The 19580-nt window shown below is 62.4% G+C and overlaps 3 protein-coding genes across 3 annotated transcripts; 1 reads left to right on the top strand and 2 right to left on the bottom strand.

Moving 5' to 3' along the window:
- Positions 1 to 1312: 1312 nt before the first annotated feature.
- Positions 1313 to 5890, bottom strand: PHF13 (PHD finger protein 13). The gene is made up of 4 exons (XM_074893171.1): positions 5752 to 5890; positions 5183 to 5284; positions 4184 to 4736; positions 1313 to 3792 (listed from the first exon to the last, which is right to left on the bottom strand). Exons 1-4 carry the CDS (start codon positions 5788 to 5790, stop codon positions 3566 to 3568), a joined length of 921 nt encoding a protein of 306 aa, XP_074749272.1. The 5' UTR covers positions 5791 to 5890; the 3' UTR covers positions 1313 to 3565.
- Positions 5891 to 6055: 165 nt separating this feature from the next.
- Positions 6056 to 14063, top strand: KLHL21 (kelch like family member 21). The gene is made up of 5 exons (XM_074893168.1): positions 6056 to 6136; positions 7077 to 8171; positions 9535 to 9940; positions 11049 to 11121; positions 11475 to 14063. The coding sequence occupies exons 2-5, from the start codon at positions 7151 to 7153 to the stop codon at positions 11766 to 11768; spliced, it is 1794 nt and encodes a 597-aa protein (XP_074749269.1). The 5' UTR covers positions 6056 to 6136; positions 7077 to 7150; the 3' UTR covers positions 11769 to 14063.
- Positions 14064 to 14526: 463 nt separating this feature from the next.
- On the bottom strand, positions 14527 to 19554 carry ZBTB48 (zinc finger and BTB domain containing 48). The gene is given in 10 exon segments (XM_074893167.1): positions 14527 to 15159; positions 15244 to 15332; positions 15427 to 15591; positions 15931 to 16067; positions 16588 to 16742; positions 17077 to 17163; positions 17461 to 17553; positions 17936 to 18047; positions 18759 to 19000; positions 19002 to 19554. Coding segments are annotated over 10 exon segments (1872 nt in total). The 5' UTR covers positions 19500 to 19554; the 3' UTR covers positions 14527 to 14865.
- Between the last annotated feature and the right edge of the window lie 26 nt (positions 19555 to 19580).

Here is a 19580-nt window from a genome sequence, read left to right on the forward strand (position 1 = left end):
CCTTCCCCCTGTCTGCTGTGTTCCCCCAGCACCTCGGAATTACCTTCTGTCTAAAACTGCAGAGAAGTTTGTGCAAGGGACCGCTGAACCTTAACTTTGTACTTTGAACACTTGAGTTTGCAACTCTCGTTAAAGTAAAATCCCTCGCGATTAATACTGACACAGGCCTTGCCCCGTTCCCTGGCTAAACATCATAAAAAGTATGTAGCTTCTTTTGCCCCGCCGGACCAGCCCACCAAGGAGCCAGGCTCTTGCTTTTCCCCTCCTTTGGAGTACTGCCAGTGCCCCTCCCCGGCCGTGAGGCTGCTGCAGCAGGTCCCTCTCTGCAGCAGTCAAAGCGTGAGCTCCGTGTTCGCTTCCCTGCAGCGTTCCTGAATTGTGTCCACACGGTGAAGTCCGCTGTCTGTCTGTCGGTCCTGTCCACCTCCCCCTTTGACGTCAAGTACGGGTTGATCTCTCCTGCTGAATACTCCCTCCAGCCCCCCTCCTCCTCTCTTCCTTCTTGTCTGTCCATCAGTGCAGTTTTAAAGACTGTAAGAACAGCCCCAATTGAGAAGCCACTGCTTTCACCACCACCATTTCTGCTCTATCAGAAGCTGCCATTTCACAGCTGCAACGCCTCTGGGACTTCTGTTTAACACTATACAATACAGAATTTCAAACAGAATTAAAATAAGGAGCTCTAAGCAACCAGAGCGTAGCATCTAATATGAGCCAGTGCCACTTCCAAAGGGTTGAGCCACCTTTCCAGCTCGCCAAGGCGTTTGGGCTCTTGTGAATGCAGCAGGCTGAGCTGCGCTGCCTCTGGGGTCGCGGCTCGTCCGGGAGCTGGGGGGTGGCCCCAAGGCACCAGCAGCCCCTCGGTGGTTTGGGGTGGCCCTGGGTGGGGAGGGCAGGAGCTCTCAGCCTTTGGGCCGGGTCTGGCTGAGCGGGCAGATGCAGCACAGCCTGAGGCCCATTTCTGGGGCTGCAGGGACCTGGCTCCCAAGGGCACGTGGGATGGGCACGGGGCCACCTCGGCCATCGCTCACCTGGCCTGATCTGCCCTGCCCCACGCCCACCTTCAGGCGCTCTCCACAAAGCTGCCCACACACCCTCACCCCCCTGGGCAGCGTCCCCACTGCCACCAGCCATGGGGACAAGCCACAGCATATCTCAAGCAGAGCAACTGCTACAACGAGGAGGACACGTTTGCAGCGCTCCGTCACCCCCGGCTTCGTCTGGCGTTGGGGGGAGAGCGCGGCATCAGGTCTGGCTGGCACCCGGCACGACCGCGTTACACACCAGTAAATCATAACAGCAGACTCCCGAGTTCAGAATAAAACAAAATCATTGTTCACTTGTTTCACATTTAAGAAAAAAACATGGTTCATTAAAACAGTTTTAATGAAAAAATAAAGTTCTGAATTAAACTATAATTATACATGGCTGAAAGTGATGAACTAAAAGAATGGAGATGTTACTTTTTTTTCTCTCTGCTGATATTGTAACGTGCTGGACTTGTCAGACACCATCTATTGGGATAAATTTGAAAAGGTAATAGAACAAGAGTCACATTGATTAGTATCGAACCTCAGTGAAAAAGAGCCAGTTCGCCTGGCAGTTGGCCATTTCTCCCATAAAAGCTTCAGGAACGTGTTCCGTGGAGGTCCAGTTGAATTGCAGACACGCTGTAAACACAGAGATACCCATTTTCAGAGCAGGTCCGATCCTTACGCAGCTTGCGACCAGGATCTTCCAAAGCCGTCCTGTTTGCAGAGTGAAATGGCAGCACTGGAAAACTTTGGTTATTTTTCTGGCTGCAAAGAACAGTCAGGCAGCCGTGGGGGGCAAGTCTTTGGCAAACTCCTTGGTGGTTCCCGTAGCTTCTGGAAGGCAACACGCCACGGTCCGGGCTGAAGATTTCACAGAAGCTGGAGCTGGTTTCCAGAAGCCAGAGTCAGTTGTTGCAGCTTGGCAGAACGGGATTTTGTAACGAAGCGGGACAGAAGCACGGTCGCTCATCGTGCGGCTCTGTCACCCTGTCCCAGACCCTTCGCGCCCCAGTGGTGCTGCGCCATCTGCCTGAGGCTTTGGCGGCCCCAACGTCTGCAGGAGGGCACCTGGCTCTGCGTGCCCGAGGGACCTTTGCTCGTTCACCAAGACGCAGCTCCCAACCAGCCGGTACTCGCCCAAGCGGTGGTTCTGACGCCGTGAACCCACGAGACCGATGTGCAGCACGGCGTGGCTCGCTTCAGCACCGGGACCAGGGACCCCCCTCACCTCACGGCCTCACTGGACAGAGCACACGTCGTCCATCAGAAGCACCTCGAAACCTAAAACGAATTTATTGATACACGTGGCTCGCTCTGTCCATCGAGGAACAACGCCGCCGTCTCGGTGGCCTCGCTGCAAGAGCCGCGACTCCCCGTCACGTCTCTGAACAGGTTTCCTTGGGCTGAGGCCCCGGGAAGCCCCGTCGATGGACCACAGCGCCGGCGGGGGCCTCTGCACTCCCGTCCTGCCCCACACCGCGTGGATTTTCATTGCACTTCGTCCTGCTAGCTGCACAGCCTGCGCCCGCTTTTATCTGTGTCGTTTGCAACTGGGAGGTTAAAGATTCCATTTTTATGATTACAAATCCAGTCTCAAGAAACAAACAGTGAAAACAAAAGTCAACTCAGCTGTAGTACTCAGATGGAAATGATCAAATCCCAAACCAGACCTGCCAGGCTCTAAGTTTACTATGGCCCCTTTTACAGTCCACGTTTGAATTCTGGGCTAAGAAAAGGGAGAGTCGCCATCTTCTTCAAACAGCACGTCGGAGTTTAACGAAGGGCTGGGAAATGCAGCAAACGGGATCCCCCCATACACACATTTGAGCCGATCATGCAAAACAAAGTCACAGAAAATCACCGTAAGAAGAGACCTTCTAGGAAGAAATCTGGCATCGCTAATCCCCAGCGCTGCCTGTCCAGAAAAGGGGCTGCTCTCTTCCTTGGAACGCGCGGGAGGTGCCGCTTTCACTCAAATGGTGCCAAATCACGGAACTCCCCCGCTGCCCCGGCCCGCCGAAGAGCGGCGGATCGCGCAGAGGCCGGTACGCACGGATGCTCCTGCGGAGCCTTGGAATATCTAAGGTGGATACATACGGACAAATGGGCGGGTATATTACATTAAAATTAAAACACATGGCCATTTACTTTTCAGACTCCACACAGATTCCCTCTTCACACAGTTTCCTAGCACAGAGAAGGTTTGCAGTTTCCCGATGGGATGAGAAAACGTACGTGGCAAAGGTATTATACATTCCCCAGACATCACCCAATTCGTAGTTGTAACCGGACAAAACCCCGCCAAACCCGGAGAGCTCAGTCTGTCCCTCGAGCCGATCGGTGTCTAGCAGCAGTTTCACCAGTCGGCCTCTTCCAGCCCCGGCTGCCCACGACTCGGAGCTTTCTCGTCCCTCGCGGGGCCGGGCAGCCCTCCAGCCTGAGCAGCAGCAGTTCGGGGGGGCCCTCCCCGGCCCCGCGGCCGGCGGCTCGCCCGCCCACCCGAGCAGCGCACCCGCAGGCGCCTGCCTGCCCTAGTCCAGAAAGCGCCTGCGCGAGCCCGTCCGGGAGCGGTTCGAGCGGCGAATGTCAAACTTGGAGTCCCGGCACTTCTGGCATATGTAGACCTCTGGGACGTTGGACTTGCGGATTTTGGCGCAGGAGAGGTGGATCCAGGTGTGGCACTCGTTGCACTCGATCATCGGCCGCCCGGCGAAAGGCTTCATGCAGAAGCAGGTGACCAGGTCCCACGAGTCGTCATCTGCCAAGAGAAGCAGCGAGCGAGGTTGTTAACGGCCAACACCTCTCACCCACACAGGGAATCTACTCTCCTTTTGCACTAAAATAACTACCTGGGCTTCACAGACAGGCACTTTGCTGATCTTTCCAGGTGCCCCTTGCGCGGGAGGAGACTCTCGGCAGTACGAGAGGCCGTAATCCAGTAGAGGAGAACCAGCTGCTTCTACCAAGTTGCAGCTTTTCGCAAAAGCAGCCAAACAACGCCCCTGCCTTCCCCTGAAACCCAACCGCTACTTCACTCCGCCCAGGCAGCGCGCCTCGGCGTCATCCTCGAGCCACAAGCGCCGAAGAGATCGGCCCCGGCGCAGCCGCCTCCCCCCGGCCGCTCCTCTCACGCTGGCCAGGCCACCTACCCGAATCCACCATGATGTCCTCGTCGTCGCCGGTGCCATCCTCATCCCGGAAGACCACCTGCTTGCCCTGCCGAATCACTGTGCGTTTGCCCACGCTCTGGATCTCCACCGTCTGCTCGGCCGTCGCAGCAGGGTAGGAGACGCTGGAAGGGGTGTCAGAGTCCCACACCGAGCAGCGCTCGGTCGCAGACTGAGGGTCGCCCTCGGACGAGGGGCTCATCGGTGTCTCTACGAAAGAGTCCTCCGCCTCCAGCTCCAGCAGCTTCTCCTCGTAGTCCTCCTCTGTGGACACCTCTGTTTCCCTCCTCTTCAGCTTTTTCTTCTTCCTGATCTTATCAATTTGCTTTCGCTCTGGCAAGAAGTTGCCGGGTTTCGCCCGCTGGAACAGGGAACCGTACGGTTTCGCTCGCTTGAGCTGACTGAAGTTCTTTCTGTTCTTGGCAGGCAGGGAGACGGACGAGGGGATGTCGTTGAACCGGGGGTCCCAGCTATCGCTGTCGATCGTGCCACCGGTGCTGTTGGGGGGGCTGGGGCTGTTCCTCAGCGGCGTTTCCTGGAAAAGGTGGAGAAAGCGGGTAAAAGCGTTAGCGCGGAGCCGACCGGCGTGCGGGCTGGAGGCACTGCGCCCGCTCCCCGGGGGCGTGGGGATCTCGCCCAGCTTCAAGCTCCTGCTCTCCCCACCCGCCGCCCCGCGACCTGCGCTGCCGCGGGGAGCTGCGGCGGGTCAGAGCCGCGGCCCAGAGCTGCGCAGTCCCGGAAAGCCCGGGGCAGCGGTCCCGGGAGCGGTACTCGTTTCACCCCGCCCAAGAGGCGGCCACCCATCCCGTCCCTGAACGCCCTCCCAGCTGCTGTAGTTCCCCCTTTTGTTTCAGGGACGCGGCGCGGAGGCGTAACCTTCTCGCAACGGCCGATCTGACACCAAAAACCCCCCCGGAGGCTTCTGCGGAGGCCCCGCTGCGGCGGCGGCCCCGGGAGGGCGCCCGCCCGGTGCCCCCTCACCTCCTGCGGGTAGGGGATGTAGCCGGCGTAGGCCAGGACGAAGGTGCAGAACTTGTTGAAGTCTTCCACGGTCCGGTGCCGCCGGGAGGCGGGGGAGAAGTCCTGCGGGGGAAGGGGAGGGGGTCAGCGGCGGCCGCGGGGCCGGGCACGGCCGGGGGGGAGGCGCCGCCGCCGCCGCCGCTCCCCGCAGCCGGGCCCCGCCCGCCGCCGCTCCCCGCGCCGCCCCACCCCCACCCCCCGCGGCGGCGGTAGCCGGGCAGTGCCGCCGCCGCCGCCGTCCCCTTCCCCCCCCCCCCCCCCCGCACAGACACGTTGCCCAACGCCCCCCCCCCCACCCCGTTCGGTACCGGGCCCTCCGGCGGGCCGGCCCCCGCGGCAGGACACGGCGCGGCGCGCCACCGCCATTCCTCGCCCCGGCCCTCCGCGCTCGGGCGGCACAAGATGGCCCCGGCCCCGCGACAGGGCGACGGCGGGGAGCAGGTACCGGCGGCCGGGCCGGGCCGGGCCGGGCCGGGCCGGGCGGCGGGAGACGCCCCCCCCCCCCTTCTCCCCCCGGGGCCCCGTCTCACCTCCGGGGCGAACGGGGAGGCGCAGGAGTCGGAGTCCATGTCCCGCCGCGGGAGGTGGAGGCGGGGCTGGGGCGGCAGCGGCGGCAGCGACCGGACAGCACCGACACCCGCGAACCGCTCGGTACCGGCGGGAGGCGGCGAAGGGGCGGGCGGCTGCGCGGGGGATGCCGGGAACGGTAGTCCGTCCGCGCGGGGGATGCCGGGAGCCGTAGTCCGTCCGCGCGGGGGATGCCGGGAGCCGTAGTCCGGGCGGCCGCGGGGGATGACGGGAGAGTCCGCGGGGGCTGCTGGGAGCGGCGGTCTGGGCACGGCCGCGGGAGGGCGGGGCCGGGCCGGGCCGGGGCGGCGGCGGCGGGAGCGCAGGGGAGCGCAGCGGAGCGCTGAGGTGAGCTCGGGGCAGCCTGGGCTCCGGCCCCGCTGCAGGGCCGCGATAGGTCCCGGTGGGAGCGGGGGGGGCCTCGGTTTACCGTAGGCCAGGCTGGTCTCCTCCCTGCGCCGCCCCCCGCCGTTGTTCCCGGTGCCGGCACTGGCCCGGCCGCGGCGCGGGCCCCGCCGGTGCCGCTCGGCACAAGGCAGATCCCCGAGAGGGCCCTGAGGCGGCGGCCCGGCTTTTCGGGACCTGCCGCCCGCCGCCGGGCGCGGTTCCTTTGCTGCGGGGAGGGTTCCTGCGCCGCAGCCGCGCGCCCTCCACGGGGTGCGGGGTCACAGAGCGCCGCCGCGGCCGGGAGGGCTGACGGGGGTCAGCGAAGGAGAATCTGTGTAACTCCGCCGGTGTTTATTTCCCTGGAAGCGGATCGCGAGCTGCCTGGCTGCGGGCAGGGGCGGGGAGGCCCGGCAGGCCGCCAGCCGCCGCGCCTCGGCCGAGACCCTGGAGGTCTCTGGGCGTGCGCAGCCGAGCGGGGGCTCCCAGAAGGGGCCTCCTGGGGACACCCGCTCCCCGGTACCGCGCTTCTGAGGAACCCCGCTGCGCTCCTCGAGGAGCGGCGGGGGCTGCTCCCGCTGCACGCCCCACCCGAGGGACGAGGCGCCCAGGCGCAGCGTCGGCAAAGCCGGGGGGTTCCAGAGCTCTGCCCGGCTCCTGGGGGGCCGCCTTAATCCCGGGAGACTCCAGCGAGGGCTTCTTAGGAATATAATTAGACTGAGCAGGGACGGCTGCTGCCAGCGCCAGCTCGTTATGCAACTGCCGCGCCTCTGTGACGGGGAAGGGGGGTGTTTGCGAGGGCTGTTTAGTTTATCCCGCTTCCCAGCCAGAGGACGCTTTTCCCCTGTGCTAATCCACCTTTTTCTTTTGTTTGTTTTATTTTTTTCTTTTCTCCGTCCCGCAGGCTGCTCTCGGGGTTGAGTCCCGAGGGGCTCCGCACAGGGCGTGACACAGCGTGTGCTCTCCTGCAGGCACGGCATGGCGGCGAGCGCGGGCGGCAGCGGGACGGCGGCAACAGGGGAGCCGGCGCACGCGGTGTCCCTGCTGCGGGGGCTGAGCGCGCTGCGGGCCGAGCGGAGCCTCCTGGATGTGACGGTGGTGGCGGGCGGGCGGGAGTTCGGGGCGCACCGCGCCGTCCTGGCCGCCGCCTCCGGCTACTTCCGCGCCATGTTCGGCGGGGCGCTGCGGGAGGCGCGGGCCGAGCGGGTGCGGCTGCACGGCGTGGAGCCCGAGTGCCTGGCGCGCCTCCTCGACTTCGCCTACACCGGCCGGGTGGGCGGGCTGGGCCCCGACATTGCCGAGCGCCTGCTGCGCGCTGCCGACCTGCTGCAGTTCCCCGCTGTCAAGGAGGCCTGCGGCGCCTGGCTGGCGCGCCAGCTGGAGCCTGCCAACGCGCTGGACATGCAGGACTTCGCCGAGGCCTTCGCCTGCCCGGCGCTGGCGGCCGCGGCCCACCGCTTCGTCCTGCGGCACGTGGGCGAGCTGGGCGCCCAGCTGGAGCGGCTGCCGCTGCCGCGCCTCCTCTCCTACCTGCGGGACGACGGGCTCTGCGTCCCCAAGGAGGAGGCCGTCTTCCAGCTGGCCCTGCGCTGGGTGCGCGCCGACCCCGCTGCCCGCGCCCCGCTGCTGCCCCAGCTCCTGGCCCACGTCCGCCTGCCCTTCGTGCGCCGCTTCTACCTGCTGGCCCACGTGGAGGGCGAGCCGCTGGTGGCCCGCTGCCCGCCATGCCTGCGCCTCCTGCGCGAGGCCCGCGACTTCCAGGCCGCCCGCCTCGACCGCCACGACCGGGGGCCCTGCGCCCGCATGCGGCCCCGGCCCTCCACCGGCCTGGCTGAGATCCTCGTCCTCGTCGGCGGCTGCGACCGTGACTGCGACGAGCTCGTCACTGTCGACTGCTACAACCCGCGCACCGGCCACTGGCGCTACCTGGCCGAGTTCCCCGAGCACCTGGGCGGGGGCTACAGTGTCGCCGCGCTGGGCAACGACATCTACGTCACCGGTAAGGCACACGGGAGCGGCAGCGTTGAGAACACGTGGGTTCTAGCAGCGAGGCTTAGCAAGGCTCAGCTTTTCGTGGGGTAGCAGAGAATTTGAAACCCTGCGCTGGCTCAGTGCGGCTGCAGCCTGAAGACAGGCGTAGGGACTCCTGGAGTCAGTGCTGGATTTAGCAGCTGGTCTCGACCCAGGAGGCATTTTGTCGTGACTAACACTCCTGAGCACGTGGGCAGAAGTCATAGGCCCGGCACTGGTCGAACTGTCTGACCGCTCCCCTGGGGGACGGGGGTGACTTGAGAGAGGGTTGAATTTCTGGCTGCCAAGAAGGTGTTTGGGTTCCGGGCCCCGTGAATCACGAGCCGGGCGCGTGCTCGAGGCAGAGGCATGTCAGAAAGCCCCGGGTTCCTCCGCCAGCCAGCGCCTGTGAGTCACGGTGCCTTCCTCAGCAGGAATCCGGCCTCCTCGCAGTCTGCTGGGGCTATAATTACTTCTCTCAAGGTGACACGGATGTGTAAATTTGGCTGTTACTCCGCGCATAGAGGCCTCCTTTCAACTACATCCCCATAGCTGGCGCGACAGCCCTGCGGCAGCTGTGACAAACCAAGGCCTGGGAAGCCAGGCGCCGCGGAACGGCTCGCTCGGGTGCGGGCAAAGATTTGAAGGGCAGATCAAGTGCAGGTGAACAGAAAACTGTTCGTACTCTAGTCACGAGCAGGAAACCAGGGCTCTGCTTTAAGGGCAGAATTGTAACAATGATGGGCTTGTTACTTGTAGGGACCCCTTAGGTCCTGCGGGAGCTTTCCAGAGCGATCCCGGGCGGGTCTGGGGGCCCTGATGCTGCTGGGAGCCCCGTGCGTCGGCGAGGCCACTGCTGGCGGGGACCTCTGGGCATTCTCAGCCATAGCACGGGCCGTGGGGAGGGCTCGGGGGTTCCGTGCTGCCGGCCGTAACGCTGCCTTGGCAGCGGGTGCTGCTGAGTGCTGGTCTCTGCTACGTCGCAGCAGCTTCTGGATAGTGATGGAGTGGGGGTTGCAAAATGGGGAAGGAAATGGTTATTTGGAAGGATGGAGGGAGTCAAACCTGGGAGACTCGTTTTGGGCTGTGGCTGAGTACAGACTAGGAACGACACGGGAGAAATCCTTCCTGGCTTGTGGGGAAAGAGACGGGGCAAAACTTCCGGTAAAACCCTGGCAGCGCACACCGCTGTGGTCCCCAGCACTGAAATGTTTCCATAACGTACAGCCCTGGGGAGCAGCGGAGCGCACGGGGGTGTTCCGAAGGTGTAACGAGCCAAGGCCCCCCTCACATCGCCCCAAAGTACTTCCCTGTGCGAAACACCCCCTGAGGCGTGGCGTGCTGTGCCGCAGGGGGATCGGACGGCTCGAGGCTGTACGACTGCGTCTGGCGGTACAACTCCAGCGTCAACGAGTGGACGGAGGTGTCTCCCATGCTGAAAGCCAGGGAATACCACAGCTCCACGGTCCTGGACGGGCTGCTCTACGTGATCGCCTCTGACAGCACGGAGCGCTACGACCACTCGGTGGATGGCTGGGAGGCCCTGCAGCCCATGCTCTACCCCATGGACAACTGCTCCACCACCTCCTGCCGCGGAAAGCTGTTTGCCATCGGCTCCCTGGCCGGCAAGGAGGCCATGGGCATGCAGTGCTACGACCCTGACACCGACCTCTGGTCCCTGGTCAACTGCAGCCACCTGCCTCCCTGGTCCTTCGCCCCCAAGACCGTCACCCTCAACGGCCTCATGTACTTCATCCGGTGAGTGGCGGGAGCGGCGACCCCTCCCCACGGGGTGAGCCCAGGGTTCCCCGGGAGGCCCTGCGGGTTTTGGGGGTGGTCGTAGGCGAGCACTGCCTTGGGGAAGCATGGCAGCGCTTCCTCCGATGGGGCGGGTGGGTCTGTGAACGGCCACACCTCTTTCCTTTACTTCTGTTGTAGCCAGACCTCAAAGAACTGCACTTAAAATCGTGTAAAAATGTCTGAATCTAAACGCGTAGGCTGGGCAATAGCCAGGTGTAAACTGGCTGAAGTCAGCAGCGCTACTTGGAAATAGACTTCTCGGTTTTCTTGGCTTCTGGTTCAACCCCCCTTGTTGCTATAAATAAGCGAGTAAGCTCCGAGAAAACGTTAAACTGTAGCACAGGAGAGAACGTCTTCCGTCTCGGCAGAGATAAGAGGACCGAAGATGAAATGATTGGTCACTATTTTTAAGCGCCTTTCCAAATTGGGACTTAATTACCCATCTGAAGCTGTCCTGGTGGCGCAAACGCTTGGGTTATCCACTTCATTAAAAATAAACTGGAAGGCATGCTAGGGCTGAAGCAGTTCATCTTGCTGCGCTGGCTTTGAGCAAACATAGACTTCTGTGATGGCCTCCAGACACTTTTCTTTTTTTAACCTCCCCTTGGCTTCGCAGAAAGCAGCAGCTTCTGCCCACGGCCTTTTATTTGATTCATTTGGGTTCAGCCGGGTGCCTGGTTCCTGGCAGCTGTTTGCAGGGAGCAGTTCAGTGGATTTCAGCGAATACTGCCGGCGTGTTCTAGCAACTCGGCTACTTGTCACAAGCTGATGCTGTAGTTTTCCTTTCTCTTACCCGTTTTGAATTACTGATGATTGACACTTCAGGATTTCTGGTCACTTATGCCCCTGCAGGAGTTAACGAGGAGATTATGGGGGTCAGGCCTCCCTCCCCTCATTTCACGTGCTGCATGTGGGCTGCTGCTCTGTGTAAAGCCGTGAGATAATCTTTGGGGGACAGAGGAACAGGTTACCAGTAAAAGTCACAAACTTGTTTTTTGGTTAAATAGCTCAAACCAAAGCTTCTTCTTTAGAACGAAGAAGAGTAATTTTGTGTTATCTCCGACAGAGACGACTCGGCTGAAGTGGACGTTTACAATCCGGCGAAGAATGAATGGGACAAAATCCCCGCCATGCTTCAGGTAGGACCAGCCCGCTGGTCATAAAAACGGCCGTCGCTTACCTTCGGGGAGCCAGTGTCTCCTTAGCCTGTAACCCCCCGCGCATGGAGCGCGTTGAGGTGCGTCACCGTCACCTAGAAGACAAAATCCTGGGCTGTGACCGTAGCAGGTGCTCAGCCCAGCCCACGGGAGCTGGGCCAAGCTCGAAAGCTCCATCTCCTCCCGGTGTTTGCGCAGTGGGAGGGTGCTGAGCCCCATGCTGAGCCCCGTCCAGGCGAGCGGTTGCAGGACAGCACCCGACACCTTTATCATCCACCCAACTGGGCAAACCCCTCCTTTTCTAATTGCTGTGTATGTTTATTTGTCAATTGCAGGTGCACGTGGGGGGGAGCGTGGCCGTGCTCGGCGGGAAGCTCTACGTCTCCGGGGGCTACGACAACACGTTTGAACTCTCGGACGTCCTGGAAGCCTACGACCCTGAGACGCGGACCTGGAGCGTGGTGGGCCGGCTCCCCGAGCCCATCTTCTGGCACGGCAGCGTCAGCATATTCCGGCAGTTTATGCCAGAAACCACGCAGGAGGATGACAGCATCACGCTGGACAACACCATCAACCTGAACAGGCAGCACCAAAACCTGCACAGCCAGAACCTCAACGAGCTGCGTTAGCAGGGGAAGGCGCCGTCCCCCGGCTCGGCGCCAGCTCGTTACCCAGAACCAGTGTTGCTTTGAGAGAAGGCAGAGGCAAACAAAAGGCACTTGGAAACAAAAACCTGCTGATCCCAGAGGGAGCGGGAAGCTCTGGACGTTTGATGTGCTGCTGTGGGACCGCAGCCGGCAGACACCGAGGCCTCCTGGGGCAGGGAAGGCACCGCACTGCCCCCAGGGGAGACCCGAGAGGTGAACTCCGAGGAGAGCGACCGCGCTGAACGTCACCGCAGCAACTTATGGCCTTTCCCTGAGCTCCTTTGCCCCGTGACGCTTCCTTTGCCGCCAAACTCCTTTCTTTGGTTTCTTTTTCAGGAGGGGTCTGTCTGGTGGGACGGTGGTCTGGGCCCCCACCTCAGTTGTGCCTCGGAGGAAGACAGAGCTCCTGCGCGCGTCTTCCTCTGCGTGGCTGGAGCGGGGAGCGGGGGTCTGCCGGGGTGGGAGGTTAATACCAGAACGGGGCCCTTCCTGCCCCATCGCTGTGGCCCTCGGTTCCCGTTCCCACCTCAGAAGGATCCGATGTAGCCGGGATCTCGCCCAGGCTGGGTTACAGAGCTCCACTGTTCCCTTTGTCCAGATTTCTGTTCTGCCTGTATTTTGGTGGTGGTTTGGTTTTTTTTATTAAGTTACAACATTTAAACTTCTGCAGGTATTTGTTTTCCAACCCTTCCTAGCAGAGCACTTTTTCCTTCTAAGAAGAAACACCCTTCATCTTCCAATCGCAGTCTCACAGCTGGATCGTTTCCATTTCTGATGGCAGCCAGTGCCCCTGGTAGCCGGCGCGAGGGGACAGCGGCCACCACGCTCCCGCCCCGCGGGGCTGAGCCAGGCCGAGAACGCTGCCGCTCCCGGCGAGGGCTGTTTGCTGTCGGTGCTCCTGGGCCGAGCCCCCGGCCGGCGCGCTGGGATGGGCAGACAGGCCCCGGGCAGCGAGGGAGAGTTTTCCTCTTCACTGTTTTAAAGGAGCTAAGTTGGCGTTGTATTTTAGAAAAGAAAAAATACAGGGAAAGGGGAGCGCAACTTCCTGGGAGATTCAGCGGAGGTTCGCAGAAAGGCTGGCGGTGTTTGGGTGCCCTGAGGCAGAATTCCCCTCCTGCTGGACCTTCCGAGGGGTCTCTGTCGTGCCTCCGGTTTGCAGGAGCTCTCGGGGTTTGGGCGGTTGGAAAACGCCGCCGAGGTGTTTTGGCGAAGGTGTGGGAGTTAGCCAGAGTGCTGTGGATTGAGAGGTAGTTAGTTTAGGGGGTTTTTTTTTGTTTTCTTCTTTTTGTTTGCGGTTTGCTGGGTTTTTTGCCTGTGTGAGATTTGCCTTTCTACTCGCCCAAGTGACCTGGTTTGGGCTGCGTCTCCTCCGTCCACCTTCGCTGAGGAGGAGCTGCCTGCAGTTCGCTCGTGGAACGTTTCTCGAAGGATCAGACGGCGACAGCTGCAGTACAGCTCGCCCGGAAACGGGCGCCGCGCCTTCGGGAGAACTGCAAAGCGTGGTAACGGCTGAAGCGTTGGCTGGATGCGTTTTGCTTTTTCCATCTTTCGTTTTTGACCAATAGGAAAAAAAATTTGCATTTCAACTTCATTCAGAGATGGAAAAGCCCGTCTGCTCGATCGCGCCTCCTGGCTGGCCCGTGGATTGAGCAGGGTCAAGCCCCGTCCCCGCCACAGCGTCTTCACAGCTTTACAAAGCTCCGCTTTGCCTCGAAGGCGGTTTCAGGCCTCGCTCCTCCGCTGTGACCTCGGGAAATCCGGGCTCTTCCCAAGCCTGAAACTCTGACAGTGCCTTGAAGCAGCCGCGTGCCGGCGGCGGGTGGCGGAGGGGCCCCGCGGTTTGAAACCTTCCCCGGTGCCGCCGCCGCGTGGGTGGATTGTGGGTGGGGGGCTCCAATTCGGGGCAGCTCCCCAGTTTCTGGCTCTAACAGCCACCTCCCGCCGTGCCGACACGCGAGGGGGAGGGACGGCGTGTGCCACGCCGCTGGACTCGCCTCGCAGACGGAGGATTTACGCCGCCCTCTGACCAGCGCACGTGCAGTCTCCCACCGCCGCGCTCGCTGCTGGACCTGCCACCCCCAAGTCCCCAACCGGCTGAACAGTTGCGGATCTGTATTTATTTTTTGTAAAAGTCATTGCGTCCGAATCTGCGTACAGTTTAAATACCATCCTTTGAAACAAAGGCATTTTACATTTACAGATAATGTATTTTTATTCTCATAGTTTGTTTTTAAATTTACTTGCAGCAGTCAAGTTAAATAAAACACGTTACGTAAATCTCTCTCTCGTCTTTGAGGGGAGGATTACTGGAGTGAGTTTTTACTGCGACGTTTCTCGTTCTAGGCCTGAGGTACATTTAAACCAGCAACTTTCTGCCTTCTTGGTGAGTAAAGGGGGAAAGGGAGGGAGCGTGGTGGTGACCTTGGGGTGTGCGGGGACACGGGGTGATCCCCCCCCCGGGAATGCTCAGGGAAGGGGTCAATGCTGCAGCAACCCCGGATCACTTTATTTTGGACACAGAAATCCCCACACGCACAAAGCAGAGCTGAGGGCACCGTTCGGGTGATGCCTTTCAAGTTAAGGAAGAGCTGAATTATCCCAATGGTGAGAGGAAGCAGGTCCCGCCCCGCCTTCGCGGTGGTAAAGAAACAGCAATTAACAAAAGCTTCACACACCAAAGTGGAAATAAGGCACAAATTTAACAGAGGAGGCGTTGAAGAAAAGGGGCAGAGCCACGCGCTCCTGGGAAAGGTAAGCTTTAATCCCGAGCTCCCAGACCAAAGGCAGAACTGCTGCCTGTTCCTCCAGCCGCAAACAAGAGCTCGTTAAAAATTCACAGTATTACACACCCGGAGTCCTCGGTCACATCCCGCCTCGTGCAGGACACGTACCTTGATTTCAGTAGCTCTTCGGAGTAGCTTCGTGTTTGTTTCTTCATTTGAGACCCAATGAGAACCTCGTCGGGCTTCACTTCCCTGCAGCCGGGGTGGGGGCTTGGCAGGGAGGGGGCAGCTGCACGGCCCGAGCAGAGCCGCGGCTCCAGCCCGAGGCTTCGTCGTGTGCTGGCAGGTCGGCCGCGCTACGTTTCACAGTCCTCGGGAATCGTCGTCGTTATAATTAGCGACTGCTCGATCACGTCCGCCGTAGAGAAGTTCTCGTTGGAGCAGAGTCTCTGCACGGGGAGCTCCTCGGGCAGGGGCCCGCGGGCCAGCGACTCCACGATCACCTCGGCTGAGCCCACCTCCAGCGGGGGCGGCTGCAGCGCCACCACCACGGCCTTCTCGTCCTCGATGACCAGGTTCCGCAGCTTCCGCTGCCGGGGGTTGTAGTTCTCCACGCGGTCGTGAATCTCCATGTGGCGCCTCAGGTGAGCCTGAAAAAAGGAGGAAGAGGAGCGGGGAGATGGGGGTGGCTCTGCCGGGGCCGCGCGCTCCGCCGGGGCCGGGGGAGGCCTCACCTGCCGCGTGAACTTGTAGCCGCACTCGGTGCACTCGAATTTCCTGACGCCCTTGTGCCGGCGGACGTGGACGCGCAGCTGTTCCACGGCTGGGAAGGGAAGCGAGGGCTGAGGGTAACACGCGCCCCGGCGAGGAGGGCGCCTGCCAGAGCTACGCCAAAAGCTCGGCGGCCCGGCCGTTACCTTTGAAGGTTTTCCCGCAGATCTGGCAGAAGTGGGGCCGCCCCTCCTGGTGGCGGCTGGCGATGTGCCGCAGCAGGGGCCCCTTCTCGGTGAAGCGCTGGTCGCAGAACTCGCAGCGGAAGGGACGCTCCCCGGTGTGCGTCCGGTTGTGCTTGTCCAGGCTCGCTGCCGTCGGCGGAGGGAGAGAGCCGTGGGTCAGCAGCGTGGCGCCTGCCCCCCCGGCCCGGCAAACGGGCCCCGAGACAGCGCAGCCACTCCATGTGCCGGACTGGTTAGGAAGGCTTAGAGCAAACAGCAGCCCGCTGGGCCGGGCTAACCCTTACTGGGGAAAACTCAGCACTTTCTTCCTCTTCCGTGCCGCGAGGGTAACGGGGAGAGCAGGAACGTGCCCTCCTCAGCGTTAGCGCGTGCTCCCGAGAGGGGGCTTTGCTCCCGGGGGGAAACAGGCAGGAGAAGGCGGGTTTTGCAGTGCCCGGCGCTCCCAGCTGCGCACCCGGGGGGTACCTTGTGTCCGGAAGGTCTTGCCGCAGAGGTGGCACTGGAAGGGCTTCTCGCCGGTGTGCGTGCGCAGGTGCATGTTGAGGTTGGCTTTCTGCGTGAAGGCGTGGTGGCAGAACTCGCAGACGTAGGGCCGCTCGTTCCTGCAGGCAGGGCAAACGTTACCTTCGCCTCCGCCTTTGCCAGCTTCGGCCCCTCGGGTTCGCTGCTGCTCCCCGACCAGCGTTCTTGTAATTAAACCCTGATTCAGCCCATTTCAAACTAAAGTATTTTGGAGGCCCACAAATGCTGTTCTGCAGCCACGGGCTCACGAGCTGGAGACTCCCCCCCATTGGGCATTATAACCAGCCCAGGAAACAGAAGGCTGCGGCCCAGCGTGGAGAGCAGCCGCTGGTGCACACTTGCCCCTTCAAGAGCACAAATGAGCCGGGCTGACACGCTTTGATCTTCGCCTGTATGACTACGGTCGTGCACTTGGAGGAAGCGCCAATGCTTCCTTGGAAGAGCGAAAAGCAGACCGCTGGTTGGCCCCACACCAGATTTCTGGCAGAAGTTTCAGCCCAGCACTGCCGGGACAAGGGTGCTCGCTGCCCTCCAGCCCCCTCCCCTCCCCTCCCCAGCAGCACCCCGCCGGGCCCACGGGGGAGGATGCGGGTCACGTACCTGTGCTTGGCCTTGATGTGCATCTGCAGGCCGTTGCGACTCGAGGCCCTGTGCCCGCACTCCTCGCAGACAAACAGCTTCTCTCCCCGGTGCTTGAAGGCCTCGTGCAGGCGCAGCTCTGTCCGAGACAGAAAGCACTTGGAGCAGGTCGAGCACTGCAAGGCCACAGAGGAGCGCGGGGTTAGGCAGCTCGCCCGGGTGCGGCTCACGGCGCGCGCCCGCAACAGACCCGCCCGTCCCCGCTCCCTGCGGCAGCACCCCTGGCTCTGAGGCGCCTCGCGGGACGAGGCAGCCTGACAAAGGCAAAATGCTGCTCAGTACCTGGGTGTACCAGCCAAAAAAATGACAAGGGCTGCTCCTGTACCCAAAAAAATGGTTTCCGGCAGCTCTGGAGCTCCCCGCCTCGCTAAATGGGCCCCATTCCCTAGGCCAGGCCTGAGCACGCGGCGATTCCCTCCCAACATCCCGCGGCCCGCCCGCTCCCCTTACCGCGTGGGGCTTGGGCGCGCCGTGCAGCTTGATCATGTGGCTCTGCAGGTCCTTCTTCTGCATGAACTGCTGGGCGCAAGAGGAGCACTGAAAGACAGGGGAAGGGGGGGGTCAGCATCCATCCGCCCCCCAAACAGCGATTTTGGCGCGAGGAGAGGACCGGCGGCGCGCTGGGCAGGGGAGCACAAATCCTGGTAAGGCTGCAGAAAGCGCCTGGCCTTGGTGCCTCCCTGGAGCACCTTCCTGCTTGGAGACTGGGAACAACCCTCAGCAGGCGGCCGCAGGCCGGGGAAGGGACCGGTGTGCTCGGCTCCCCAGCCAGGCTGTCCCCAAAGAGAAAGGCTCGCTCCCTCTTCCTCCGTGCTGCGCAGGGACGTCGCTGACCTTGTACGGCATCTCCCCCGTGTGTGACACCATGTGCAGCCGCAGCTCCATCCGCCTCTTGAACACCTCCTGGCAGACCGAACACGTGAAAACCTGCAAGAGACAGGGGAGGCGTTGGCTTCTGCAGAGTCCGACGCGAAGCCCACGGCTCAGACCGGAGCTGGGACCTGGTTGTGACGTTTAACCCGCACCCGCAGCGATCTGGATCTTTTACGGTACAAAGAGTATCCTCGTGCGCTTGGAAAAAACAGACAAAAGGAGAGTTGTCTGGTAAATTAGACAAAAGCTGCTGCCGTCTTCATTGGCAGTGGGCTGGGGGCTCCTGGCTGCGGAACAGCTGCTGCACGGGGGTGCTGAGGGGTTTTTGTTCGGTATCTGAGCGGGACGGGGATTGCGGCTGGAAAAAAGCTCCAGTTCCACCCCTGCAAAACAGCAGCCGCTTTCCAGCCTGCCGGCGGCAGCTCCCCGGGCGTACCTGCTCCGATCGGTTCATGCAATTTCTGGCTTCGTGTTCCAGGAGATTCTCTTTTCTAAAATAACATTTGCCGCATTTGGAACACTCAAACGGCTTTTCTCCAGTGTGTTTCCTGGGGAGAAGAGGAACGGAGAGCACCCGTCACCGCCAGCCCGACGGCAGAGACGCGCCAACGGGCCCAGCGAGGACACTGGGAGGGAACTGGGACGGGAGAGGGAAGGACCAGGCAGCTTTTACATCCCCCAGCGCCAATATTCACCATCGCCCAAAACCCGCCTTTTACACCAGCTTTGCTGACCCCGTCGGAGCGTAGTGAAGCTGCTGGCGCCTCAGTTCCGCAGCACTAAGGTTCGCCACTCGCGCCGTGTCCGCAGGCACCCGCTTCACTCTGGTTATCAACCCTGAAGCTCCTCACAGCGCCTGTGCGCCCCGCACAACCCAGGCGCGTTCCCCCCCCAGCCCGGGCGGATTTTGAAAGCCCAGAAGGATGATTTGCCATCGTCCACCCGCAGCCGGCGCGTCCCCGAGAGCCCCTCAACGCCTCCTCGAGCCGGGCTGCTCCGGCCCCCGAGAGCAGAAGCTCGGGACGGTCGTTGTGGCTCTTGAAAGCATTTCGCAGCCGTGTAACCCCCCCAGCTCCGTGCCACCCCGCGCCGGGGGGCAGAGGGGAACCTCCTGTTCCGTGTCAGGGGATGCTGAGGCGCTGGGGCTGATTGCCCACCCCCCGTGGGAGAGCGGGCGGGAAGGGACAGCGCCGGGCGGGGAGGGGGGTCGCAGGGCCCCACGCGCGGACGCAAGGGGAAGGAAAAGTCGGAGCGTTTACCTGTTGTGCACTTTAAGGTAATATTTGCTGAGGAAGGTTTTATGACATGTGGGACACTCGACCGGCACCGCTGTACCTTTTCTACTCCCTGGCGTCCCCGCGCTGCCGGGCGCCTTCCCCGGCGGGGGGGTCTTTTTGTTCCGCAAGGCTTTTTTCTCGGGAAGGGACTCGGCGTCGCTGTCCCCCCGCCCGCCGCCCGCCGCCGCCTCCGGGGCCGGGGAAGTGGCCTGCGAGGGAACAGGCGGCTGTCACCGCGCCCGCCCCGCCGATCCCCTTCTCGCCCTCGCCCTCCTCCCGTTCCCCTTCACGCACCGCCTGCCCGCCGGGCTGCGGGGGAGCCGCCGCGATCTCCGCCTCCCCCGGGCGGCTCGGGGCGGCGCGGCGGGGCCGCTGGCGGGGGGCGGCGGGGCGGAAGGCGCGGCAGAGCGCCACGGCGTCGGGCACGCCGAGCTGCTCGGCGGCGGCGAGCAGGCGGGGGCGGTTGTGGGCGGTGAGCGCCAGGCGGCCGGTGTAGAAGAAGTCGAGGAGGAGCTGGAAGGTGTCGGCGAGGCCCTCGGGCAGCGCCACCGGGCCGCCGGGGCCGCGGGCGCGGAAGAAGCGGGAGCAGCTGGCCAGCACCGGCCAGTGGGCGCGGAACTCCCGCCCGCCCACGCCCAGAGTCGCGTCGCAGAACTGCCCCGCCGCGCGCTGCCGGTTCAGCTCCCGCAGGACGCGGACGCTGTGGGCCGCCGCTGCCGCCATGGCCGCGCCGCTACCGGGCCCCGCGCGTCGCCGCCGCCATCTTGGCAGCGCGCCGGATGTGACGTCACGGCGCGCCGGTGG

The sequence above is a fragment of the Strix uralensis genome, chromosome 23 (genome assembly GCF_047716275.1).
Source record: "Strix uralensis isolate ZFMK-TIS-50842 chromosome 23, bStrUra1, whole genome shotgun sequence".
NCBI classification, from domain to species: domain Eukaryota; kingdom Metazoa; phylum Chordata; class Aves; order Strigiformes; family Strigidae; genus Strix; species Strix uralensis.